We start from the raw sequence: 25,271 nt of genomic DNA on the forward strand, positions 1-25,271 counted from the left end.
GTCTCAAAAAAAAAAAAAAAAAAAGTTTTGTTGAGCAAAAGTCAGACACAAAAGACAACCTATTGCATGCTTCTACTTATGTGAAATTCAAGGAGACAAAACTATCATTGAGTGATAGAAATCCAAATACTGCAAAATGTTCTCTCCACTCGAACCATTCCAAGCTCCCTATTCTTTTTCAGAGCCTCCACTGTGGAGGACCCCAGGCCGCATATTGATAGCAACTGGGACAGTTCCGGTTTCAGCGCCCAGCGCAGAAGCCACGCTTCGAAAAGGGTGGGGCACAAGCCAAGGGGCAACCATCTGGTCTTCAGTTATCAGTACTAAACATGGCGGCTCCCACCGAGCACCACACCCAGATCACGAGACCGTGCGCTGCCGGCCCCAGTCTGTCGGCTCACTGGGGCGCGCCTACTTTTAGATTGACCAATGAACGCGAGGCGTAAGGCAGGCTCTCTTTCTTCCCGTCTCCGCCAATAATCTCCCGGTCCCTTCCACAGGACCCAATCACTGCTTCAGCCTCTCTTGAATGAAAAGGCAGCGATCCAGTGAGCAGAGCAGCAGCCCGACGCAAGAGGCAGGAAGCGCAGCAGCTCGTGTCTGAGCGCCCGGCGGATAACCGGTCAGAAGGCTCTCTTAGCAGCACGCGGAGAAGAACGGGGAGCCAGGTGAGCGGCGGTTCCCCGGCGCGGGGCAGCGGTGTGGGGACGTCTGACCTGAGAGCGAGAGGACTAGGGGAGACGTTGGGAGCTAAGGGGAGGAGGAGAAAGGGTCGCGAGACCGGGGGGGCGGGGCGGTTGGTGTGTTAGAGCGCTGTGTGTTGGCCGTTGGGGACCGGGGCGCATGCGCTAGGGGTGGGCCGGCCGTTGGCGCGCGGGGCTCGGGGCCCGCTTCTGGGAGGGGCTGTCATGGCCGACGGCGCTCCGAGTCCCACTTGGAGTCCGTCAGTCCGTCCCAATAGACCCGCGGCGGCCTGGGGCCATTTGGAGAGGGACGAGGGCGTGACGCTGGGGTCTGGGGCCTGGGTGGGAGAAGTCGGAACTTCCAGTTTTCAGGGGTTTCTTAGGGTCCGAGGGACTTGACCCCTTTCCCAGTTTACTTTCTTCTTGGTCTACTTTTCACGGGATTCGGGATTCTGAGATTTGGGGCACATAAGACTTTCTTTTGGAAGGCCGGGCGCGGTGGCTCTTGTAATCTCAGCACTTTGAGAGAGACCCAAGGAGGGCAGATCACTTGAGGTCAGGAGTTCGAGACAAGCCTTGCCAACATGGTGAAACTCCGTCTCTACCAAAAAAAAAAAAAAGCCGAGCGTGGTGGCGGGCGCCTGTAGTCCTAGCTACGCGGGAGGCTGAGGCACGAGAATCGCTTGAACCCGGGAGGCAGAGGTTACAGTGAGCCGAGATGGCGACACTGCACTCCAGCCTGGGTGACAGTGCGAGGTTCTGCCTCAAAAAAAGAAAAAAAAGACTTTGTTTTGGAAATAGGAGTCCCCAGGTGGGAATAAACTCCGGGGTGGAAAGCCTGCCTGGGGACACTTGAGGGTAAATGGGTGTACGTGGCGGTCTGGGTTGTGAGTTCCCTGCTGTCACCTTTCAAGTTCATCCGCTTCTGGCGCCTCAGCGGTCATGGCTACCCACTTTGGGCGGGGAAAACCCCGCCGGATCCTGTTTTGAGTTTTAGATCCTGTCCAGCCCGGTTTCTCGAAAATTTTGTGTCTTAACGGATTCAAATTGCCCCAATTTATGTTTCTCTGTCTCTCTCTCTCTTTTTTTTTTGATACAGTCTCGCTTTGTCGCCCAGGCTGGAGTGCAGTGGCACTATCTCGGCTCACTGCAACCTCCGTCTCCCGGGTTCAAGCAGGCACATACGACTAATTTTTGTATTTGTAGTAGAGACGGGTTTCACCATATTGGCCAGGCTTGTCTCTTAATTCCTGACCTCGAGTGATACGCCCACTTCATCTCCCAAAGTGCTGGGATTACAAGTGTGAGCCACCACTCCCGGCCCCAATTTCTTTTTTTAAGTTTATTTTTCTTGAGAAAGGGTCTCCCTCTGTCACCCAGGCTGGAATGTCGTGGCGCCATCACGGGCAGCCTGGACCTCCTGGCTCAAGCGATCCTCCCCAGCACAGCCTTCCAAGTAGCTGGGACTACAGGCCCATGCCACCACACCCGGCTAATTTTTTTAAAAAATTGTTTTTGTATAGACGGGGTCTCGACTTACTGTTCAAGTTGGTCTGGAACTCCTGGGCTCAAGCCATCCACCCACCCTGGCTTCTCAAAGTGCTGGATTACAGAAGTGAGCACCATGCCCGGCCTGCCACACATTTCTTTCACCACCAACAAAACAACTTTGCTTTATTTCCTTAAAATACAGCATCTCTTGGCCACCTAGATGTGGAGCCCAGAATAGACTGTGGCTCTTCTTTACCCATGGATTGCTCAGGGGATGTTCCTGTCTTGTGGCATGTCCCACCCTTTCTTTCCTTACGTCGTGCCCCTACCCTGGTTACTTCTCTTTCATTTGGTGACTGGTTTTCCCTGCTGCTGGTCTTAACCTCCCCCTTCATCTGTGGAGTAAATTACAGTACTCTTGGGCAGATCCTGATTGACTCAGCTCCAACCTAATTAGCAATTCCCTATTGCTTAGCAAGTACACATGCCCAGGCTGGGTGTGGTGGGTGGCTCATGCCTGTAATCCCAGCACTTTGGGAGGCAGAGGCAGGACGTTTGCTTGAGTCCAGGAGTTCACGACCAGCCTGGGAAACATGGTGAAACCCTGTCTCTACTAAAAATACAAAAATTAGCCAGGCGTGGTGGCATGCACCTGTAGTCCCAGCTACACAGGAAGCTGAGGTGGGAGACTCACTGGGTCTGGGAGGTCGAAGCTCCAGTGAGCTATCATTGCACCACTGCACTCCAGCCTGGGTGACAGAGCAAGACCCTGTCTCCAAAAAAAAAAAGGAAAAAAAAAGAAAAAACATGCCCTGTGGCCGACCAGCTCTTCCAGCTTTCTCTTCTGCCCGGATGCCAGCCAGCTAGTCCTACTCTCCATACCCCAAAAGGCTTTGGTGCTTTTTGGACTGACCTTTCTTGGCTCATGTTTTCCTTGCTGCCTGGGAAGTGACCCCTTCAGATTGCCTGTTTGATCAGATAAAGAAACCTGCTCAGCTCTGCCTGAACTCCTTTATTCTAGTTCCATTTATTCAGCCTAGGCTATGGAGTGCTTATTAGCTGTTCTCACAGGGCAGGGCTGACTGGAAGCGGTGCTGTTTTATTTGGGGCTGTAAGGAAATGCCTTTCTGGAGCAAAGGAGGCCCAAAAGAAGTGGGGGATTTGTGACCCAGACAGCAGGAACAGCAAGTGCAAAGGTGCTGAGGTGTGTTTGAGACACAGTAGCAAGGCCGGTGAGTGAGGGGCAATGGGGGAGATGAGTCTGAGTATAGAGGAGTCAGGTCAGGAGGTGCCTGGTAGGCTGGCTGTGTGGAAACTTGAGTTTTTTTCTAAGCACAGTGGGAAGGAACCCATTAAAAGTTTTGAGCAGAGCAGTGATGTACTCAGGCTTTTTTTTTTTTTTTTTTAATTTATTTTTTGAGGCAGTCTTGCTCTGTCACCCAGGCTGGAGGGCAGTGGTGTGATCTTGGCTCACTGCAGCCTCTACCTCCTAGGTTCAAGTGATTCTCCTGCCTCAGCCTCCCGGGTAGCTGGAATTACAGGTGCCTGCCACCACACCCGGCAAATTTTTGGTATTTTTAGTAGAGATGGGGTTTCACCATGTTGGTCAGGCTGGTCCTGGACTTCTGACCTTAGGTGATCCGCCCGCCTCGGCCTCCCAAAGTGCTGGATTACAGGCGTGAGCCACTGGGCCTGGCCGTGACTTAGTTTGATAGGTTCTTTCTGGCTGCTCTAGGGAGGGGCTGGGGGATGGCAACAGGGAAACCGGGGAGGAGGCTATTGGCTTAATTCAGCCAAGAGATGATGGCCTCTGCATGTCCAGCTGACAGTGGTTAAGCAAAATGTATATTGATGAGATGGAACATTAGGTGACCATGGAAAGAAATGAGGCCGGGTGTGGTGGCTCACACCTGTAATCCCAGCACTTTGGAAGGCCAAGGTGGGTGGATTGCCTGAGCCCAGAAATTGGAGATCAGCCTGGGCAACATGGTGAAACCCCATCTCTGTTACAAATACAAAAATTAGTGGTGGCGGGTGCCTGTAGCTTCTGCTACTAGGGAGGCTGAGGTGGAAAGATCGCTTGATTGAGCCTAGGAGGCAGAGGTTGAAGTGAGCTTTGATTGGGCCACTGCACTCCAGTCTGGGCAACAGAGCAAGACCTTGTCTCAGAGGGGGAAAAAAAAAGGGAGTGCTGATGATGTGCTAGAGCACGTTGTGCTGAGTGAAGAAGCCAGACACAGAATGTCACAAATTGTAAGATTTCATGTATGTGAAATATCCACAACAACAAGCAAATCCATAGAAACAGAAAGCAGATTAGTGGTTGCCCGGGGCTGGGGTGGGGTGTTTAGGGTATGGATGGGTAAAGGGTACAGGAGCTTTTATTTCAAGGTGATGAAGTATTCTAAAATTGCACGTGTGGTAGTAGTTGCACATGTGTGTTCTACACTAAAAACCACTGAATTGTCTGCTTTAAGTGGTGAGCTGTATAGCATGTAAATATCTCTGTGAAGTTTTTTTTTTTTTTTTTTTTTAGGCTGGAGTGAAGTGGCATGATTTTGGCTCATCACAACCTCCGCCTCCCGGGTTTAAGCGATTCTTCTGCAGCAGCTTCCCGAGTAGCTGGGATTATAAGCGCCTGCCACCACACCTGACTAAATTTTTGTATTTTTAGTAGAGATGGGGTTTCACCATGTTGGTCAGGCTGGTCTGGAACTCCTGACTTCAGGTGACCCGCCCGCCTTGGTCTCTCAAAGTGCTGAGATTACAGCGTGAGCCCCTGCGCCTGGCCTGTAAAGCTGTTCTAATTAAAAATAACAAGGCCAGGCGCAGGGGCTCACGCCTGTAATCCCAGCACTTTAGGAGGCCTAGGCGGGCGGATCACGAGGTCAGGAGTTCGAGACCAGCCTGACTGACATGGTGAAACCCTGTCTCTACTAAAAATACAAAAATTATCTGGGCGTGGTGGCAAGCACCTGTAATCCCAGCTACTCAGGAGGCTGAGGCAGGAGAATCTCTTGAACCCTGGAGGCGGAGGTTGCAGTGAGCTGAGGTGCCACTGTGCTGTAGCCTGGGTGACAGAGCAAGACTCCGTCTCAATAATGATAAAAAACAGGTGATAGCACATTGGGGCCAGCATGGTGGCATAGGTGAGAACTGGCCAGAGGGCCAGTTGGGTCCTCTGGGTGGGATTCACTTGGGTGGGATTCACTGCCTCATGGACAGGGGTGTTGAGAGAGAGAAAACAGCCACTGAGAGAATGGAATTGCTGTTTCTGGGCTGGGATTGAGTGACAGCGGGGCCAGAAGTGGCTTAGGATCCTCAGCATCCAGCCTCAGGAAGAATTGTAGCAGCTGCAGCCCTCTGCTCCACCCCCCACTGGAGTCTGGAGTAGGGGAGGAGGATGAAAGACAATTGTCCTCATGTTTGGGTCCCTTGCACCCAGCAGGCACTTGGTATGCATTAGATTAATAAAGCAAAGAGGTAGGCAGACTTTGTATTAATTCCATTTTCCATCTTCTCAGCTTTATTTTTATTGGCCCAGGCCCAATAGGAGGCCTTTCATGAGAGCACTTAATTATTCCCCTGTGCAGACCACAGAGAGCGGGAGAAGCTGGGGCTGGGCAGATACTGCTTGCTCTCTTGCAAACTCAGTTCCCGCCAGCATCCTGGCAGGCCTACCCTGGGGTCTTTGGGCTTCTGCCCCATGCAAGCCCAGTGGGTTCCTTGGGGAGTGATAGGTAGGGGGCTTCTCTGGGCTAGGTAGCCCGAGGAGGTTCACTGGAGCTGAGGCTTGCGTGTGGAGAAGAATGCATTTGTGCAGAGACCTGGGGACCGAGCATTGCTGGTGGTGACAACCGGGTTCAAAGGCTTGGGGCAGGAGCTCCAGGGGTCTGAGCAGCTGAACAAGGCTGGGGGTGGTGTGGGATGAGGTGGGCAGGGGTCAAACCAAGGGGATTGCCTGGCCTGTGGTGAGAGTTGGGATTTTAACTCTGCAAGCCATGGGAAGCCCTTAGAGGTGGAGGGTGTTCTGTCTGTGGGTGTGGCAAGCGGGGCATGGGGGAGAGATGGGGTGGCTTGGGGGTGCGGAGGTGAAGACGGCGAAGCTACGAGATGCAGCCCAGGTGGAGCTGATGGGCTGGCTTATGGAAGGAGGTGGTAGAGAATGCTGTTTGAATGAAGCTTCATCATCCTTCTGTGCCCACTCGCCGGACCCTGCCTCTCTCTCTTCTCAGCATCATGGCAGAACAGGATGTGGAAAACGATCTTTTGGATTACGATGAAGAGGAAGAGCCCCAGGCTCCTCAAGAGAGCACACCAGCTCCCCCTAAGAAAGACATCAAGGGATCCTACGTTTCCATCCACAGCTCTGGCTTCCGGGACTTTCTGCTGAAGCCGGAGCTCCTGCGGGCCATCGTGGACTGTGGCTTTGAGCATCCGTCTGAGGGTACGCCTTCTGGGTGTCATCCTCTTGCCCAGGTCCTCACCAAGACAAGACCAGCCCTGCCCGCCCAGAGCAGTGCTGCCTCTAGTGTGCCGTGGGTGAGGGAGGGGCCTGCCCGCCCCTCAGATCAGTTGTGCCCAGCGGGGCCTATGGCTGCTCTCAGCACCGGGGTGCTCTGCTTTGACCAGGCGGATACCCTAGCCCGGCAGGTGTCTATGGCCTTGTCCGGACTTGGCCTCTTCTGATTGCCCTCACTGTGGGCCCCCCCGGTCAACTGGTGAGCAGCCTGCACAGGGGTGTCTCCAGGTTCTCGTCCCTCACGCTCTGCTTCTCCTGCAGTCCAGCACGAGTGCATTCCCCAGGCCATCCTGGGCATGGACGTCCTGTGCCAGGCCAAGTCCGGGATGGGCAAGACGGCGGTCTTCGTGCTGGCCACCCTACAGCAGATTGAGCCTGTTAATGGACAGGTGGGTGGGCTCCTCCCTTCCCAGCCCCACCCTACCTGTGGCGGCCGAAGTAGAGTAGGCTAGGTGAGGTGGCTCACACTTGTTAGCCCATCGCTTTGGGAAACCGAGGCTGGGGGATCGCTTGAGGCCAGGAAGTCGAGGCTGCAGTGTGCTATGATCCTACCACTGCACTCCAGCCTGGGTGACAGAGGGAGACTCTGTCTCAAAAAATAGAGTAATCAGTTATAACAAAAATCAGAAATTGCCAATAAGCCAAAATAACTGGAAAGTGCCCACAGTTTGCCCCTTGTCCCAGAGGCATTGCTGCTGTTTTGCCACCTACCTAGAGAGTGTCCATCTATGAAGGTTGGGTTGCCCTGAATCCAGCTGTCACTGCTGTCCTTGCTGTTAGGCCCTGGCTATCTTCTCCCTTTATCTTGTTGTGTGCCACTATCTTGGGGAGACACTTCAGTGAATTCTGGTGTCTTGCTCCTGAGTCAGGCCGGGTGCACATCTTTGGGCCTCATATTGGCGCCCATGCCCTCGTTATCTCAGAGCACATCCTGATGGATGAAGGTGCCGTGGAGGGCTGTGGTGTGGTCCACTGTCTGGTGGCATGGGTGGGAAGACCGGGGCTGAGGCCGCCTGAGTGCCGAGATTCAGGAAATCCTTAAAGAGCTGGGTCCCACATCACCCGGGCAGGCCAGGTCTAACCATTATGCGGGCCATTGTCTGTTTCTCGTTGTGGGTCCTGGTGTTGGGAGACAGGTTTCAGTAACTGTGGGAGGGTGTAGGGTGTGAGGGTTAGAGAAGGGCCGTGAGAAGGGGGAGGCATTTGGACTGGGTCTTCAAATGGCCTGTGGTGTGGGGGGGACTGGGTTGGGTGGACTCTGGTGGGGGTGGGGTTTAGGATACTGCCTGAAGGCCCTTTTCTCGTGCCACTTCCCAGGTGACGGTCCTGGTCATGTGCCACACGAGGGAGCTGGCCTTCCAGATCAGCAAGGAATATGAGCGCTTCTCCAAGTACATGCCCAGCGTCAAGGTGAGCCCCTCAGGTTGGACTTGGTCAGGTGCCGCTTGGTTTCTGCAGCTTTGTTAGCCTCAGCTCTGGCCCAGCCAGCATTTACCAAGCTTGGCAGGGGCAGCTGCCTTTGAGGTTTGCGGTGGTTTTTGCTCCTTAAAAGCCTGATGAATTATGCATGGCTCCCAGGGGCCTGTGCAGGTCCCAGCCTGGGGCTTCCTTTGAGTGGAGCCCCGGGAGGCTCTCAGGCCTGTCTTGGTCTCCTGAGGCCTCCTGTTCACAGGTGCTGGGGTTGGGTAATAGGTGCCCTCAGGGGCTGCTGGGGCCGAGCTGGTTGGGGCCTTGGGCCGGGTATCAGCATGGAGCAGCTTCCTCCTCCTCCCCGTAGGTGTCTGTGTTCTTCGGGGGTCTCTCCATCAAGAAGGATGAAGAAGTGTTGAAGAAGAACTGTCCCCATGTCGTGGTGGGGACCCCGGGCCGCATCCTGGCGCTTGTGCGGAACAGGAGCTTCAGCCTAAAGAATGTGAAGCACTTTGTGCTGGACGAGTGTGACAAGATGTTGGAGCAGCTGGGTGAGTCATCTGCCTTGCAGCCTCAGCTGGAGAATCAGCGACTAGGCGGGCCCCATAGCAGGCGGAAGACTCTTGAGTGGATCACATGGGTGGCTGGCAGGCCGGGCTCCTGTGGTGATCTTAGGGAAAGCTCTGCTGCCGGCAGAGGGACGTGCTGTTTCTGAGCCCGAGCCAAATGGGACCACGGGACCCAAATAAGCCCCCGTCCCTCCTGGACGTAAAGGCACGCGCACATACCTCTAGGAGTGTGAGGCTTCTGCCACCTGTTGGGTTGGTTCTAGGCCCCACCTACCCTCAGTGAGCCTCGACAGGGCCGGTGGGAGATGGGCTTGTGTCCTGGGAGGCAGCTGCAGCTCTCACCCCAGCGGCTGTCTCTGCCTCAGGCTTCCCTCCCTGAAGCGTGTCTCGAGGCGCACGGGCACGGCTGCTCCGCGCCAGCGCGTAAGTGGATTGCAGCTCCTCCCGCGCCTGCGCTCGCTGGCCACCCCCCAGCCCCTCAGGCACCAGGACTGGCCACTCCCGCGGCTCACTCCGCCCTCGTCACGGTGCCACTGGCTCCCTGGCACAGGTTGGGAGGGGTCTGGGTCTGGTCTGGGGTGGGGGTCCTGCATGGCAGACGCTCATGCCCACACATGTCTTGCCCTCCCCACCCAGACATGCGGCGGGATGTGCAGGAGATCTTCCGCCTGACACCACACGAGAAGCAGTGCATGATGTTCAGCGCCACCCTGAGCAAGGACATCCGGCCTGTGTGCAGGAAGTTCATGCAGGATGTGAGTAAGGCGAGAGTGGCAGCTTCGGCCTTCCCCAGGGGCCTGGAGCCTGGGGCCCCAGGACACCCGCACAGCCCACATGCCTCGGAGGATGCTGGGATGCTGGGAGCCGGCGGAGCCTCCTTTCCTCCCCTCGGTCTTGTCAAACTGGGAGTCAAGCTTGGTCCACACCTGAGCCGGGCCAGAGCTTACATCCAGGTTTTGAGCGATGTTTACTGAGGTCCAGTGCAGGAGGCCCTCTGGGAAGCGTCGCACAAAGGAGTCGCCCACTGGAAGGTTCTGGGCAGGCGAGATGCCCAGAGGTGATCCCTGCCCGCCCCTCCCACCTCCCTTCCCACACAGCCCATGGAGGTGTTTGTGGACGACGAGACCAAGCTCACGCTGCACGGCCTGCAGCAGTACTACGTCAAACTCAAAGACAGTGAGAAGAACCGCAAGCTCTTTGATCTCCTGGACGTGCTGGAGTTTAACCAGGTGACACTTCCATCAGCCCATCCTGGGGCTCTGGACCATCGGGGTCGCTGGGCCGCCAGACTATGTGGCCCTGACCGCCACTCCTTCCCTCAGGTGATAATCTTCGTCAAGTCAGTGCAGCGCTGCATGGCCCTGGCCCAGCTCCTCGTGGAGCAGAACTTCCCGGCCATCGCCATCCACCGGGGCATGGCCCAGGAGGAGCGGTGAGTGCGAGCCACCCGCCAAGGCTGCAGGGAGCGCCACCCAGGAGCCCAGTGTTTGACGGCCTCCACTTGTTTCTCCTGCACCCCAGCCTGTCACGCTATCAGCAGTTCAAGGATTTCCAGCGGCGGATCCTGGTGGCCACCAATCTGTTTGGCCGGGGGATGGACATCGAGCGAGTCAACATCGTCTTTAACTACGACATGCCTGAGGACTCGGACACCTACTTGCACCGGGTGAGTGGCCTCACGGGCATGTCGCTTTCCCCTGGCGGTGGGGTGGGGCCCCAACCCTGCTTTTTCTCAAGTCCTGAGGTGGTATCTGTGGCCTGACCCTGATCCTCTCTGCCTGCAGGTGGCCCGGGCGGGTCGCTTTGGCACCAAAGGCCTAGCCATCACTTTTGTGTCTGATGAGAATGATGCCAAAATCCTCAATGATGTCCAGGACCGGTTTGAAGTTAATGTGGCAGAACTTCCAGAGGAAATCGACATATCCACATACAGTAAGTGCCTTGGGCAGGGCAGGGGGCTGGGGCAGAGGGTTCCTACCCCGGCCCTTCGGTTCACCGCTTCCTGTGTCTTACAGTTGAGCAGAGCCGGTAACCACCACGTGCAGAGCCGGTAACCACCACGTGACCTGCCAGTCCAGAGCCGCCCACCCGGAGCCGCCCGCATGCAGCTTCACCTCCCCTTTCCAGGTGCCACTGTTGAGAAGCTAGAAATTGTGTGAGAATAAACTTGTTATTACGGAAACCTGGCTCCCACACCATCTGTTTCTTGGTCATCTCGGACTTTGACGGACACCCTGGGCCTGGCGTCTGAATCACCACCAGCAGGCAAGGCCATCTTCTGTATGCATGTGTTTAATTTTAAGTGTCAACATTGAAAAGTTTGAACAGATAAAAACACATTACACAACATCACAACCTTCACAACAGTGAGAACCTCCTGCCTGGGCAGGCAGGGCAGGCCTCTGTACCGTGAGCCTCAGGCAGTGGCCCCAAGGGGCCCTGCCATGGGGCCTCTGACATCAGTCTTAGCTTAACAAGGAAGCCGAGCCCCAGCACCTAGTCTCTTCAGTTCTGCAGCAGACATGAGAGGAAAAGTCCAGGCTGGGACAAGAGCCCTCAGTTTGTCCTGAGTACTGGCCCCAGGTGCCAGGGCAACACGCTGCAGCCCTGGGCCAGCCCCTGTACTTGCCCTGGGTCACAAGGTGGAGGAGAGAGGCAGCCAGCAGCAGGACCAGTGGCTCCGGCTCCACCCCGCTGGGTGTCCTGGGCTTTGGTGCCAGACTATAGCTGCCACACCCTCCTGGTGGCACACATGGGGCTTAGGGAGGGAGGGTGGAGGGAGCAGAGCGGTGGACGAAGGGAGGATGGATGGTCTTCGTGTACAAAGCTGCTGCCACAGGAGCTGCTGGACCGTCCATGAACCATGTGCTTTCATATGCCAGACTCGGACGCCCTGAGGGCCTGGAGAGGAGAGCCCAGTGAGGCCTGAGCACTGCCACCCCTGGTGCCTTCCTGCCCACACACCCGCCCTAGGCGCAGCCCCTTACCCGGGTCTGATTGTGGCCAGTGCCAGACGTGGTAGAGGTGAATTCTGAGTACTTGCTCCCGCTGGCAACTAGGCAGGCCCACTTCCGGTATTCCTCCCGAACCTGCCGGCCCAGACACCGGGTCAGGGCAGGAGCAGGCCCTGGGACCGTGCATGCTCCTCCCCATGCTCTGCCCTTAGCCCCACCTTGGTGTTTTTGTGTTTGGTTATTTTTTTGAGATCGGGTGCCCCTGTCTCCCGGGCTGGAGTGCAGTGGCACTATCATAGTTTACTGCAACCTTGAACTCCTGGGCCCAAGTGATCCTCTTGCCCCAGCCTCCCGAGAAGCTGAGATTATGGGTATTCACCACCACACCCGGCTATCTTCTTTTTTGAGATGAGTCTCGCTGAGGTTATGGGTATTCACCACCACACCCGGCTATCTTTTTTTTTTGAGATGAGTCTCACTGTCACCCAGGCTGGAGTGCAATGGTGCCATCTTGGCCCACTGCAACTGCCGCCTCCCAGTTCAAGTGATTCTCCTGCTTCAGCCTCCCAAGTAGCTGGGACTACAGGCATGTGCCACCGTGCCCGGCTAATTTTTGTATTTTTAGTAGAGACGGGGTTTCACCACGTTGGCCAAGGCTGGTCTTAAACTCCTGACCTCAGATGATCTGCCCACCTCGGCCTCCCAAAGTGTTGGGACTACCGGCGTGAGCCGCCTTGTCTGGCCTCACCCTGGCTATCTTTGAAAATTTTTGTAAAGACAGCGTCTGGTTATGTTGCCCAGGCTGGTCTGGAACTTCTGGACTCAAGCAGTCCTCCCCCCTCAGCCTCCCAAGTAGGTGGGAGGATGACAGGTGTGTGCCACTGTGCCCAGGCCCCCACCTTCTTGTTGAGCAGGCAGTGCAGCAGGTAGAGGAAGGCGCCCTGCAGGCAGTTGAGGATGGTGAACACATAGGTCAGCACCAAGCTCCGATTGTCGAAGATGAACAGGCCAAAGACCCAGGTGCAGCCCAACAGGAAGAGTTGCGCGATGGCCGTGATGGTCAGCGCCCTGCGGGGAGGGGGGTTGCAGCGTGGGCCCCCACATCACCTCCAGCTTCATGCCCCTCACCCCGGCCCTGCCTCTAAGTCCTCCCAGCCCCTCCTCTCACCTCGCCTTCTTTAATTTCTTCATGTCTGGATTGATTTCAGAAAACTTCTGAGTGAGCTTCCAGACGGTAGTCACGAAAATGACAGCATTGCACTGGGCGGGGAGCAGATTGTGGGTTAGAGGGCAAGAGCGATGGTCCAGGCGGGCCTGGGCCCATGGCGCTTGGGCTTTGGTGGAGGGAGAGTGGGCACTTACCAAAATGATGAAGGTCACAGGTCCCAGGAAGCTCCAGAGGAAGCCCTGCTCAAAGTCCAGCCAGCAGCTGGAAGGTAAGGGAGGGGTCCCATCAGTGCCCCAGGAAGCCAGAAGCAGAACCGAGGGCAGCCGGATATCGTGCGTGGCACTGCTTGTGAGCCCCTGGCCTAGCACCCTGCCCTCCCCCTGCCCCCACCTCGTTGCACTCACTATCTGGGGCGGCCGTAGCCCTTGCTGTAGACGGCAGCCGAGACGCCCACGATGAGCAGGGGCACGCCATAGCCGATCAGGCAGAGCCAGCGCGTACTCAGGCCCTGGCCCTGGAAGACGCGCACCACAAGAAAGTAGAGCTCCAGGCCCTCGAGGCTCATCCAGCAGAAGGCGGCCAGGAAGCAGTAGTGCAGCAGCCCGGCCACCAGGCGGCAGCGCAGCCCCACCTGCGGGGCGGGGACGGAGGGGCGGGGCGATGTCAGCGTGGGGCGGGGCATGCGGCGCCAGGGCCCGAGAGTGGGCGGGACCACAGCCGAAGCGTGGGCGGGTCTGGAGCCGGGCCAGGCTCCCCTCCGGGGCTCATCCCCAACAACGCTTATAGAAGCGAGCGGGGACTCGGGGCGTGGCCAGGCGGCTCCAAGGCCAGCGCCCTTTAAAGAGAACCCGACCCCCCCGGCGGGCGGGGCCAGATCCCGGGCAGGGGCGGGGCCTCATGCCTCCAGGGCCCGCCTACCCGACCGAGCCCCGGGAGTGGGCGGGAATAACCCCTTCCAGGCCTCCCTGACCCCAGGGCTCAGGTGGGAGCCGGGCGGGACCTCACCTGGCCGCCTTCGTTCTCGATGCCGGCCAGGAAGATGGTGGAGCCCACGAAGAGGCAGATGCAGAGGTGCAGGTGTATGGTGGTGCGCGAGCCCTGGATGGACCGCACCAGCAGGAAGGTGAGGATGCACAGCAGCAGGCAGAAGAGTGACAGCGCCAGTCCTACCCTGGTGATCAGGGTCAGCTTCCAGTCCTAGGAGTGGCACCGGGTGCTCAGGGTTTCTTCAGGGCCTGAGGCCTTCCTGCCCTCTTTGTGGTCCCTTTTCCGCCAACACTCTGACGGACCCACCTCTCTGACCGCCTCCCTTGTCCCTCCTAGATCTGGCCACACTTACCAGCTGGCAGGGGAGTCTAGGGATTTCACATTTTTGTGCTTGCTGGGCCTTTGGCCTGGACCACAGGCGCCCCCCTTCTCCGCCTAATTGCAGTTTTTGACAAGGCCCAGCTTAACTATGGATCCTACTGAAGTCACATACAGAAAGTGGTGCTCCAGGCTGAGTGCGGTGGCTCACGCCTGTAATCGTAGCACTTTGAGAGGCTGAGGTGGGCGGATCACCTGAGGTCAGGAGTTCAAGACCAGCCTGCCCAACATGGTGAAACCCCGCCTCTACTAAAAATACAAAAATTACCTGGGCATGGTGGCGTGCACCTGTAATCCCAGCTACTTGGGAGGCTGAGGCAGGAGAATCGCTTGAACATGGGAGGCAGAGGTTGCAGTGAACCAAGATCACACCACTGCACTCCAGCCTGGGCGACAGAGCAAGACTCTGTCTCAAAAAATAAAATAAAATAAAAAATAAAAAAATTTTAAAAAGCCAGCATGGTGGCTCACACCTGTAATCCCAGCACTTAGGGAGGCCAAGGCGGGTGGATCACCTGAGGTCAGGAGTTCAAGACTAGCCCGGGGAACATGGTGAAACCCTGTCTCTATTAAAAATACAAACATACTCAAGCATGGTGGTGCACGCCTGTAATCTCAGCTACTTGGGAGGCTAAGGCAGGAGAATCCCTTGAACCTCACTAGCTGAGATTGCATCACTGCACTCCAGCCTGGATGACAGAGTAAGACTCTGTCTGAAATAAAAAGGGCAAGTGGTGCTCCCTTGGAATGCTCTACACGGGGAGCTTTTACTTGACATCTCACAATTGGTACAGGATGGACAGGCAGAGGAGCTACTGGCTGCACCCAATGTATAGTTGCTGGGTTGTAGAGAAGAGGCCAAAGGAAGAGGATGCGAGGGGTATGATGTGGGGACACCTGGGCTGTGCAACCATGCAGACATATCTGAGCAACCAGCAGGGCTCCATGGAGAACTAGCTGCCTGTCTGGTTGCTGCTGGACCTTGTTACCTGTGGGCGCTTGAGGATGGCCCCAGCTGCTCACCTCCAGATCATAATGAGCCATGAGGATCGCAAAGCTGCTCAGGTGGCTGCATTGGCAGGTGGTGCTGCCGTTCTTGCTGCCCAGCACCTGGCAGCCTTCGGTGGCCCAGTGCCCTCCCCTGTTGCTGTCACTCTTCCAGAAGGCACAGATCAGCTCCTGCTGTGGCCCAGGCATCACGTCCTGTGGGCAGACAGGGGTGGTCAAGAGAGGTTGGCCTGGAGCTCACTCTTAGGTCCTGGGCTTGCACTGAGCCCAAGAGGACTGCTTGTTTACTAGATGAGTATTGACTGAGCACCTACGGAATGTAACAGTTTGGAGACACGCCGTGAACACCGCAGACACAAGCACCTACCCTTGTGAGGTTGACATAAGAGTGGGAGAGGTGGCCGGGCAAAGTGGCTATGCCTGTAATCCCAACACTTTGGGAGGCCGAGGTGGGCGGATCACCTGAGGTCAGGAGTTTGAGACCAACCTGGCCAACATGGCAAAACCCCGTCTCTTACTAAAAAATACAAAAATTAGCTGCGCGTGGTGGCAAGCACCTGTAATCCCAGCTACTCGGGAGTCCCAGGCAGGAGAATCGCTTGAACCTGGGAGGTAGAGTTTGTGGTGAGCCAAGATTGAGCAACTGCACTCCAGCCTGGGTGACAAGAGTGAAATTCCATTTCAAAAACAAAAACAAAAAAAAAGTGGGAGAGGCAGATTATATCATAAACCTAATGAATAAGTAACATACATAGTACATTAGGAGGTGGCCAGGCGTGGTGGCTCTCACCTGTAAGTAATTCCAGCACTTTGGAAGGCCAAGGTGAGAGGATTGCTTGAGGCCAGGAGTTCGAGACCAGCTTTGGCAACATAGCGAGACCTCCATCTCCATTAAAAAAAATTTTTTTTTAAAATTAACTGGGCATAGTAGTGCACACTTAAAGTCCCAGCTACTCAGGAGGCTGAGGCGGGAGGAGCCCAGGAATTCTAGACCATCCTGGGAAACATAGTGAGATCCCTGTCTCTATCAAAAATAAAAAAGTTAACTGGGAGTGGTGGTGCATGCCTGTAGCCTCAGCTACTCAAAACTCTGAGGCCAGAGGAATGGTTGAGTCCAGGAGTTCAAGGTTGCAGTGAGCTATAATCGCGCCACTGCACTCCAGCCTGGGCCACAGAGTGAGACCCTCCTGTCTAAAAATATAAATAAATAAGAAAAGAAAGGCCGGGCGTGGTGGCTCATGCCTGTAATCCTAGCACTTTGGGAGGCTGAGGCGGGTGGATCAACTGAGGTCAGGAGTTTGAGACCAGACTGACCAACATGCAGAAACCCTGTCTCTGCTAAAAATACAAAATGAGCCAGGCGTGGTGGCACACGCCTGTAATCCCAGCTACTCAGGAGGCTGAGGCAGGAGAATCGCTTGAACCCGGGAGGCAGGGATTGCAGCTAGCCGAGAACGTGCCACTGCACTCCAGCCTGGACGACAGAGTGAGACTCTGTCTCAAAAAAATAAAATAAAACAAAAAGTAAAATAAAATAAAATAAATAAAATAAGTAAATAAGTAATGAGGTCAGGGAAGGCCCAAATGAGAAGACCGGAATCATAAAAAACGGAGTCACATGGGGAAAGAGCTTTACAGGGAGGGGCCCAGCACATGCAAAGACCCTGGGTTATCTTTGAGGAAGGAGCAGAGTGAGCAGAGTGAGCAGAGACCTTGGCAGGAGGGTCTCTTCCCTCCTCCCCACCGGAGGACTCAAGGTGGGAGAAGGCGAACAGGATGGGGAAGTTGAGTTCCTTGGTGTTGTTGTGGCTTAGAAAGACGGAGTTGACGGCCGACAGGCGTCTGAGTCGGACACCACGGATGTTGCTTTCATAGATCTCCTCCAGCTCAGCTTGCTTCTTGGAATGCAGGTTCAAGGAGGCATTGGCCAGCAATGTCGTCATGTTCTGGATGGAGAGGATGCCCGCCACGGCGGGGCCTGGGGAACAGACACGCTCGCTGCCTACTCCTATTGTCCTCCTCCCATGCTCTATCCTCCCTCCCAAGATGGCCCAACTTAGGCTCAGCCAGCCCACCACGATGATGCCAGGAGCCTCTCCCGATGAGTCAGTTTCTAGCTGTTCCTTTTTTAATTTTTTTTTGAGACGGAGTTTCGCTCTTTCACCCAGGCTGGAGTGCAGTGACGCAATCTCAGCTTACTGCAACCTCCACTCCCCAGGTTCAAGCGATTCTTCTGCCTCAGCCTCCCGAGTAGCTGGGATGAAAGGCACCTGCCACCACGCCCAGCTAATTTTTGTATTTTTAGTAGAGACAGGGTTTCACCATTTTGGCCAGGCTGGTCTCGAACTCCTGACCTCGGGTGATTCACCTGCCTCAGCCTCCCAAAGTGCTAGGACTACAGGCATGAGCCACTGCGCCTGCCTTTTTTTTTTTTTTAAGACAAGGTCTCACTATGTCGCCCAGGCTGGAGTGCTTTGGCGTGATCATAGCTCATAGCAGCCTTAACTTCCCGGGCTCAATTGATCCTCTCACATCAGCCTCCCGAGTAATTGGGACTACGGGCACAGGCCACCACACCCAGCTATTGTTTTATTTTTTGTAGAGACCAGGTTTCACCATGTTGCCCAGGCTGGTCTTGAACTTCTGAGCTCAAGCGATCTACCCACGTCTGCCTCCCAAAATGCTGGGATTGCAGGCATGCCCAGTCAGTTGTTCCATATTCTGAACCTCACCCTGGCCCCATCCCAGCTCCTCCATGTCTCTCCCACGGACTCCCGCTCCAGACGGCCGCTGCTACCTGGGTCCTTGGCTCCAGCTGCCACAGCCCAATTCAGCTTCATGCGTGCATTGCTCTGACCCATAGTGACGTTCTTGTCCCCCTGCTTCTGGATCATCAGGGTCAGCTCTGAGGGGAGAGGGGCAGTAGTGATTAGGGACCCCAGGTACCAGGTGGGGCCCAGGGTTGGGGCAGGGCAGGCCAAGGTCTCCCGGGTACCAGGTGGGGCCCAGGGTTGGGGCAGGGCAGGCCAAGGTCTCACCTGTGTTCGAAGGGGAAAGGTAGGTGAAGGGGCCTTCAGGCAGGGTCTTGGCCAGGATTCTCAGGATATCTTCAAGGTTTGAGAGCAGTTGGGTGGCTATGAGGTGCCGGACAGGTGGGGCCAGGGCCTCTATGTCCCCAGGAGCTTCCATCAGTTCGTCCACCAATTTGATGAGGTTCTAGGGGGTGGCGGGTGACAGAATCGCTGGAGCATGGGACCACAGGAGTTGCCTGAAGGACCTGGATCTCACCCCCCCGCCCACCAGGGGACACCCTGGAGACCCACAGGCACAAGGGAATCACTGAGCTCATGCAGTAACCAGAAAACAAGTGGTGGATTGAGTATATGCCTCCATGTATGTATGAATCACAGTGCTTAACACTGGTTGGGCACAGCCTGCCTGCCAGGCTCTGTTTTGATTTTCTGTTCTTTTTTTTTCTTTTTCTGAGACAGGGTCTTGGTCTGTCTCCCAGGCTGGAGTGCAGTGGCATAATCATAGCTCACTGCAACCTCCGCCTCCCAGACTCAAGCGATCCTCCCACTTCAACTTTCTGAGTAGCTGGGAGTACAGAAGCGTGCCACCACACCTGGCTAGTTTTTGTAATTTTTTTTTTTTTTTTTTGGAGATGGAGTTTCACTCCTGTTGCTCAGGCTGCAGTGTAATGGCGCGATCTTGGATCACTGCAACCTCTGCCTCCTGGGTTCAAGCAATTCTCCTGCCTCAGCCTCCTGAGTAGCTGGGATTACAAGTGTCCACCACCATGCCCAGCTAATTTTTGTATTTTTAGTAGAGATGGGGTTTCACCATGTTGGCCAGGCTGGTCTCGAACTCCTGACCTCAGATGATCTACCCGCCTCTGCCTCTCAAAGTGCTGGGAGTACAGGTATGAGCCACTGTGCCCGGCAATTTTTGTACTGTTTTATAGAGATGGATTTCACAATGTTGCCCAGGCTGGTCTCGAACTCCTGGACTCAAGAGATCTGCCCACCTTGGCCTCCCAAAGTGTTGGAATTACAGGCGTGAGCCACCACACTCAACCTTTTATTTTATTTTTAAAGACGGGCTCTTGCTGTGTCACCCAGTCTGGAGTGCAGTGGGGCAATCCTAGCTCACTGCAGGCTCCCACTCCTGGGCTCAAGGAATCCTCCTGCCTCCCCAGTAGCTGGGATTACCGGTGGCCACCACCATCCCCGGCAGGTTCTGTTCTAACTCTGTCCAGCACTTTTAATGCATCGGAACCTGCTCTGAAGTGTAAAATACACAACAGATTTCAAAGACTTATTCTAAGAAAAAGAATACAAAATATCTCAGGGTTTAAAAAAAATAATTCCCGGCCAGGCATGGTGGCTCACGCCTGTAATCCCAGCACTTTGGGAGGCCAAGGCGGGTGGATCACCTGAGCTCGGGAGTTCGAGACCAACCTGACCAACATGGAGAAACCCCGTCTCTACTAAAAATACAAAATTAGCCAGGCATGGTGGTGCATGCCTATAATTCCAGCTACTCAGGAGGCTGAGGCAGGAGACTTGCTTGAATCGGGAGGTGGAGGTTTCCGTGAGGCGAGATCATGCCATTGCACTCCAGCCTGGGCAACAAGAGCGACACTCTGTCTCAAAACAAAACAAAGCAAAACAAAAACAGTAACTTTGGTTGGGCGCAGTGGGTCACACCTGTAATCCCAGCACTTGAGGCGGCTGAGGCAGGCAGATCACGAGGTCAGGAGATCGAGACCATCGTGGCTAACATGGAGAAACCCCGTCTCTACTAAAAATACAAAAAAGTAGCCAGGCATGGTGGGCGGCACCTGTAGTCCCAGCTACTTGGAAGGCTTAGGCGGGAGAATGGCATGAACCTTGGAGGCGGAGCTTGCAGTGAGCCGAGATGGTGCCACTGCACTCCAGCCTAGGCAACAGAGCGAAACTCCGTCTCAAAAACAAAACAAAACAAAACAAAAAATCATTCCATGTTAAAGTGGTTAATACGTTGGATCTATTGGGTTAAATGCAATCTTAACTTTATTTATTTATTTATCTGAGACTGAGTCTCACTCTGTCTCCCAGGTTGGAGTGCAGCAGATCTTGGCTCATTTCAACCTCCGACTCCCGGGTTCAAGTGATTCTCCTGCCTCAGTCACCCTAGTAGCTGGGACTACAGGTCCCAGCCACCATGCCCGGCTAATTTTTTTGTTATTTTAGAGACGGAGTTTCACCATGTTGGTCAGGCTGGTCTTGAACTCCCGACCTCAGGTGATCTGCCCGCCTCAGCCTCCCAAAGTGCTGGGATTACAGACTTGAGCCACCATGCCTGGCCTGCAATCTTAACTTTAATTTAACTTTATTTTTACTTTATAAAGTGTAGTTATTGGACAACAGGCACGGTGGTGCACACCTGTACTTCCAGTACTTTCGGAGGCTGAGGTGGGAGGATCACTTGAATCCAGGAATTCAAGAACAGCTTGGGCAACATAGCAAGACCCTCGTCTCTACAAAAAATGAAGAAATTAGGCACAGTGGTTCACACCTGTAGTCTCAGCTCTTAATACTTGGGAGACTTGGCCGGGCGCGGTGGCTCAAGCCTGTAATCCCAGCACTTTGGGAGGCCGAGACGGGCGGATCACGAGGTCAGGAGATCGAGACCATCCTGGCTAACATGGTGAAACCCCGTCTCTACTAAAAAATACAAAAAACTAGCCGGGCGAGGTGGCGGGCGCCTGTAGTCCCAGCTACTTGGGAGGCTGAGGCAGGAGAATGGTGTAAACCCGGGAGGTGGAGCTTGCATTGAGCTGAGATCCGGCCACTGCACTCCAGCCCGGGCGACAGAGCGAGACTCCGTCTCAAAAAAAAAAAAAAAAAAAAAATACTTGGGAGACTGAGGCGGGAGGATCGCTTGAGCCCAGGAGGTTAAGAATGGAGTGAGCTGTCATTGTGCCACTGCACTCCAGCCTGGGTGACAAAGCAAAACCGTATCTCTAAAACTAACTAAATAAATAATCTACCCACTGGAAAAGTTAAAATGATGTTAAGTGGCTCACATCATTTTTCTATGGTGCTAAACACATATGGTAAAACTTTTTTTTTTTTTTAAGACAAAGTCTTACTCTTGTTGCCCTGACTGAAGTGCAGTGGTGCAATCTTGGCTCACTGCAACCTCCCCTCCCAGGTTTAAGCGAATCTCTTGCCTCAGCCTCCTGAGTAGCTGGGATTACAGGTACACACCACCACACCCAGCTAATTTTTGTATTTTTGGTAGAGATGGGGTTTCACCATGTTGGCCAGGCTGGTCTTAAACTCTTGACCTTTGGTGATCCGCCTGCCTCAGCCTCCCAAAGTGCTGGGATTTTTTTTTTTTTTTTTTTTTTGAGACGGAGTCTCGCTCTGTCACCCAGGCTGGAGTGCAGTGGCGCGATCTCGGCTCACTGCAAGCTCCGCCTCCCGGGTTTACGCCATTCTCCTGCCTCAGCCTCCCGAGTAGCTGGGACTACAGGCGCCCGCCATCTCGCCCAGCTAATTTCTTTTTGTATTTTTTTAGTAGAGACGGGGTTTCACCGTGTTAGCCAGGATGGTCTCGATCTCCTGACCTCGTGATCCACCCGTCTCGGCCTCCCAAAGTGCTGGGATTACAGGCTTGAGCCACCGCGCCCGGCCAAGTGCTGGGATTATAGGCGGGAGCCACCGTGCTTGGCCAGGAAAGCCTTTCTATAAAGCTTATCATGTGTCAGGTACTGTTCTCTGAGTCTTACCGCTATTAGTTTATTTACCCTTCACACTGACTATATGAAGGAGGCATTATTTTCATGCCTGTGTTGCAGATGAGGCCACGCACAGTGGCTCATGCCTGTGATCCTAGCACGTTGGGAGGCCGAGGCAGGAGGATCACTTAAGCCCAGGGGTTCGAGACCAGCTTGGGCAACATAGCAAGACCCCCATCTATAAATATATTAAATAAATAAATAAATAATAAATAAATTAGCCAGGCATGGTGGTGCGTGCCTTTGGTCCCAGCTACTTCGGAGGCTGAGGTGGGAGGGTCACTTAAGCCAGGGAGATTGAGGCTGCAGGGAGCCATGATCGTGTCACAGCCCTCCAGAATGGGCAACAGAGCCAGACCTTGTCTCCAAAAAAAAAACACACAAACAAACAAAAACAAAAAAAAACCCACCACAACCCCAAAAACAGATGAGGAAACCGAGGCCCAAAGAGGGCGGCTCACTTGCCTGAGATCACATAGCAAGAAGTGGCAATGGGGGGATCTGAACTCCTGTGGCCCATCTCCAGGTTCTTAAGTGCTGCACTCTGTTGCCATGATACCTGGTGTGTGTGTGTGTGTGCGCGCGCGCGTGCGTCTTCACGTGTCCAGGTGTACGTATGTTTGTGTACATACTGTATGTGGTGTGTGTATCTTATGCGCATGTATGTCTCTGACTAGAGGCCCCTGCTTGGGTTGGGCACTCTCTCTGGCCACACGGAAGCCTCCCCAAGCTGATCCTACACTATCTTAGGGTCCCCCAGCGTCCTGCCCTTACCTGCATGGTGACATTGGCTGAGCTTGTCTTGAAGTCTCTGCCCAGGTCCTGGACTTTGTTGAAGAATTGGGAAAGTGTCTGCAGAGAGAGGAGATGTGGGGGTCAGAGAGCCTGGACGGCGGGTGGGAAGCTTAGGACAAGGAGACAGATGCAGTGCTGTGTGGATGGAGTTCCTGCCGCCTCGTCCCTGCGGGGGCCACTCACCTGGCTGTGGACTCCGGGGGGCAGGGTCCAGGTGGGGAAATTCATCTCTGCAGGGAACGAGACAAGCGGCTCATTAGGCGGGAGAGTGTCTGTGTGTGTGTGTGTTGGGGGTTGGGGAGCTTCTAGGGTCAGGTCGTACCTTCACAGACAGTGTCCTTTTGGTTTTTCTGGTTTCCGTGCTTGGGCTCCCAGCCTGGGCGGCAGCGGCAGGTGTATGAACCCACGGTGTTGAAGCAGACGGTGGAACTGTCACACTGATGCAGACTGGAGCTGCACTCGTCCACATCTGAGGACAGGAAGAAGGGGGTCAGGCCCTGTCCGAGCCCAGAGAGGGTCCTATCTCCTGTCTGTGCCCCCAGCTCGTTCTTCCCGGCATTAGTGCCCCCCTTGGAGTGGCGGACGCTGGGTTATGGAAGCGTGGAGAGGCCTGGGCACAGCAGGTGTGCCCCGTGCAGATGTGCCGGTTACGAATACGGTGAAACGTCTTCCTCCCAGTGAGTCATCAGCTGTTGCCTGGGGTCCCCCTGAGCCTCCCCCCTCAGTACCCCAGCTCCTTCCCGGGGACCCCTGCTCTTTTCTCATCTAGCCTCAGAAGAAGGAGCGCCTGGCACAGCCGGGCGCCTCCAGCGTTCGTTCCGCTTGGTTTGTGGGGTGCCGTTGAACATGTGATTAGATGTTTGTGGGTCTCTGGGAACGTGGGATCTGAGCTCTCAACCTTCACAGATGGTATTGTTTGGGCCATTGGAGGAGCCCGGAATCGGTTGCCAGCCCGGGCGGCAGCGGCACTGATAGCTGCCCACGTTGTTGAGGCAGTGGGTGGAGCTGTGGCATGGGTTTTGTCCGGAGGTGCATTCATTCACATCTGAGGACAAAGCCAGAGGGTCAATCCCTGTCCCTGACCAGCCCAGGCCTGCCCTCCACTCACTGCACCCACTTCCCTGTCTTTTCATTGCCCCGGACTGAAGACCACTATTGCACGTGTCACCACCTGGTGACCTTCAGTTTCACCTTCAAAGCATCTTATGATGGTCTTCCTACCAGAAGGGCACAGCAGGGACCATGGTCCTCAGTTTATAGGAGGTGAAAGCAAAAGGGAAACTGAATCATGGGAGCCGGACTTCCATGACTAAAAACTAAAACCTCTCATCAGCTCCCTCCCTGGTCATAGTGGAGGTTCCCCTTCTCAGAACTGGAAGTGACACCTTCTTCCACTCACACGTGACAGACGAGGAAGGGGTGAGGTCTGGGGGCCCACAAGGGCACTCCGAGCCCCAGAGGCCCTGCCGCCTCCCTGCCGTGTGGTGGGACCTTCCTGGGAGGTGAATCCTTAGGCAGGGGCTTAGCAGGTCCTTGACCTTGTGGGAACCTGCGGATCTTCTCCCTCCTCCTCGGCTGCTTTGCAGGACCTGCCTCGGCTCCATCCCCAGCTCCCATCCAGCCTCACAGCGTCTTCCCGGGGCCTCTACCTGTGCAGAGCTTCGGGTCCTCAGGTTTGAACTTGAAGCCAGGCAGACACTGGCAGGTGTAGCTGCCGAGGGTGTTGACGCAGGTGCCGTAGCTTTTACAGAGCCTTGGGTTCAGCTGACATTCGTCCACGTCTGCAAGAGGAAGGAGAGGGTGAAGGATGCCCGTAGCTGTGAGCAGCTTTCAGGGCTGAGGGTCCGCCATGTTTCCTGGCACGGAAGCATCTGGAAGGCACCACTGTATCCTCCCTTTTCCAATCCACACAGAGGCATCCTATGGTGAGGGTGGTGGCCCAGGCCCTCTGTTGTCCAGATGTGGCCGGAAGCAGCCAAGTCCTCCCTTCTGCTCTGCCTTTCTGGGCAGCTCCAAGCTGGTGTGTCCCAGCCTGAGGATTCCGAGCAAAGGCCAGGGTGGGGCCTTGCTGAGAACCAAATGCAAGGGACATGCCGTGCGCCTGGACAGGACGCGTCTTGGCTCCCAACAGTGCTCTGGGCCTGGCTCCCCCAGGATGGCAGCTCGCTGGCCAAATTCTCAGAATCCTGGTGGCCCTGGCAGAACGGCGCTCTCCCATCCACACTAGCTCTGAGAGCGCAGCTTCATGGGCTTGGGCCAAGACCCCTCCCTGAGCCAGGGCGCCCGTGATGCAGTGCAATGGCAGGGTGGGGTGAGTGAGAGAGAGTGCGGGACAGGCTAGGGCTGCTTGGACAGTGGGCACCAGGCTGGGGTGGACAGTGGGGACTGATGTCCAGCCAAGCAGCCCGGAGTCTACAAAGATGCTTTTTTCTGATCCCCAGGAAGGGATTTACGGGTATGGAAATAGCAGGATGTGGTGAGAATCCATATCTGAGCAGAGCTGGCCGTGAGCAGGGGCT

General features: G+C 55.2%; 2 protein-coding genes across 5 annotated transcripts in view; one reads left to right on the plus strand and one right to left on the minus strand.

The window, feature by feature from the left end:
* Positions 1 to 511: 511 nt before the first annotated feature.
* Positions 512 to 10,857, plus strand: DDX39A (DExD-box helicase 39A). 2 transcript variants are annotated; one of them, XM_033199591.1, is made up of 11 exons: positions 512 to 668; positions 6,410 to 6,621; positions 6,958 to 7,085; positions 8,014 to 8,106; positions 8,474 to 8,657; positions 9,312 to 9,430; positions 9,773 to 9,904; positions 9,998 to 10,107; positions 10,197 to 10,341; positions 10,460 to 10,607; positions 10,691 to 10,857. In XM_033199591.1, exons 2-11 carry the CDS (start codon positions 6,414 to 6,416, stop codon positions 10,705 to 10,707), a joined length of 1,284 nt encoding a protein of 427 aa, XP_033055482.1. In that variant the 5' UTR covers positions 512 to 668; positions 6,410 to 6,413; the 3' UTR covers positions 10,708 to 10,857. The 2 variants fall into 2 exon arrangements, with proteins under 2 accessions (XP_033055482.1, XP_033055483.1); XM_033199592.1 differs by having other exon boundaries at positions 529 to 667; positions 6,382 to 6,621.
* Positions 10,858 to 10,949: 92 nt separating this feature from the next.
* ADGRE5 (adhesion G protein-coupled receptor E5) overlaps positions 10,950 to 25,271 on the minus strand; it is a 28,682-nt gene continuing 14,360 nt past the window's right edge. The window contains exons 5-20 of one of the 3 annotated variants that reach the window (XM_033199593.1): positions 24,402 to 24,533; positions 23,651 to 23,797; positions 23,075 to 23,221; positions 22,936 to 22,982; positions 22,732 to 22,809; positions 18,209 to 18,386; positions 17,968 to 18,075; positions 16,883 to 17,148; positions 15,186 to 15,365; positions 13,803 to 13,994; positions 13,202 to 13,428; positions 12,992 to 13,058; positions 12,798 to 12,889; positions 12,529 to 12,697; positions 11,663 to 11,764; positions 10,950 to 11,576 (exon numbers count right to left, since the gene is read on the minus strand). In XM_033199593.1, coding sequence (XP_033055484.1) covers positions 11,547 to 11,576; positions 11,663 to 11,764; positions 12,529 to 12,697; positions 12,798 to 12,889; positions 12,992 to 13,058; positions 13,202 to 13,428; positions 13,803 to 13,994; positions 15,186 to 15,365; positions 16,883 to 17,148; positions 17,968 to 18,075; positions 18,209 to 18,386; positions 22,732 to 22,809; positions 22,936 to 22,982; positions 23,075 to 23,221; positions 23,651 to 23,797; positions 24,402 to 24,533 — 2,162 coding nt within the window. In that variant the 3' untranslated portion in view covers positions 10,950 to 11,546. The remainder of the gene's footprint in view (positions 11,577 to 11,662; positions 11,765 to 12,528; positions 12,698 to 12,797; positions 12,890 to 12,991; positions 13,059 to 13,201; positions 13,429 to 13,802; positions 13,995 to 15,185; positions 15,366 to 16,882; positions 17,149 to 17,967; positions 18,076 to 18,208; positions 18,387 to 22,731; positions 22,810 to 22,935; positions 22,983 to 23,074; positions 23,222 to 23,650; positions 23,798 to 24,401; positions 24,534 to 25,271) is intronic. The other 2 variants (XM_033199595.1, XM_033199596.1) reach the window with 2 other exon arrangements.

The sequence above is a fragment of the Trachypithecus francoisi genome, unplaced genomic scaffold (genome assembly GCF_009764315.1).
Source record: "Trachypithecus francoisi isolate TF-2019V2 unplaced genomic scaffold, Tfra_2.0 Lachesis_group5, whole genome shotgun sequence".
NCBI classification, from domain to species: domain Eukaryota; kingdom Metazoa; phylum Chordata; class Mammalia; order Primates; family Cercopithecidae; genus Trachypithecus; species Trachypithecus francoisi.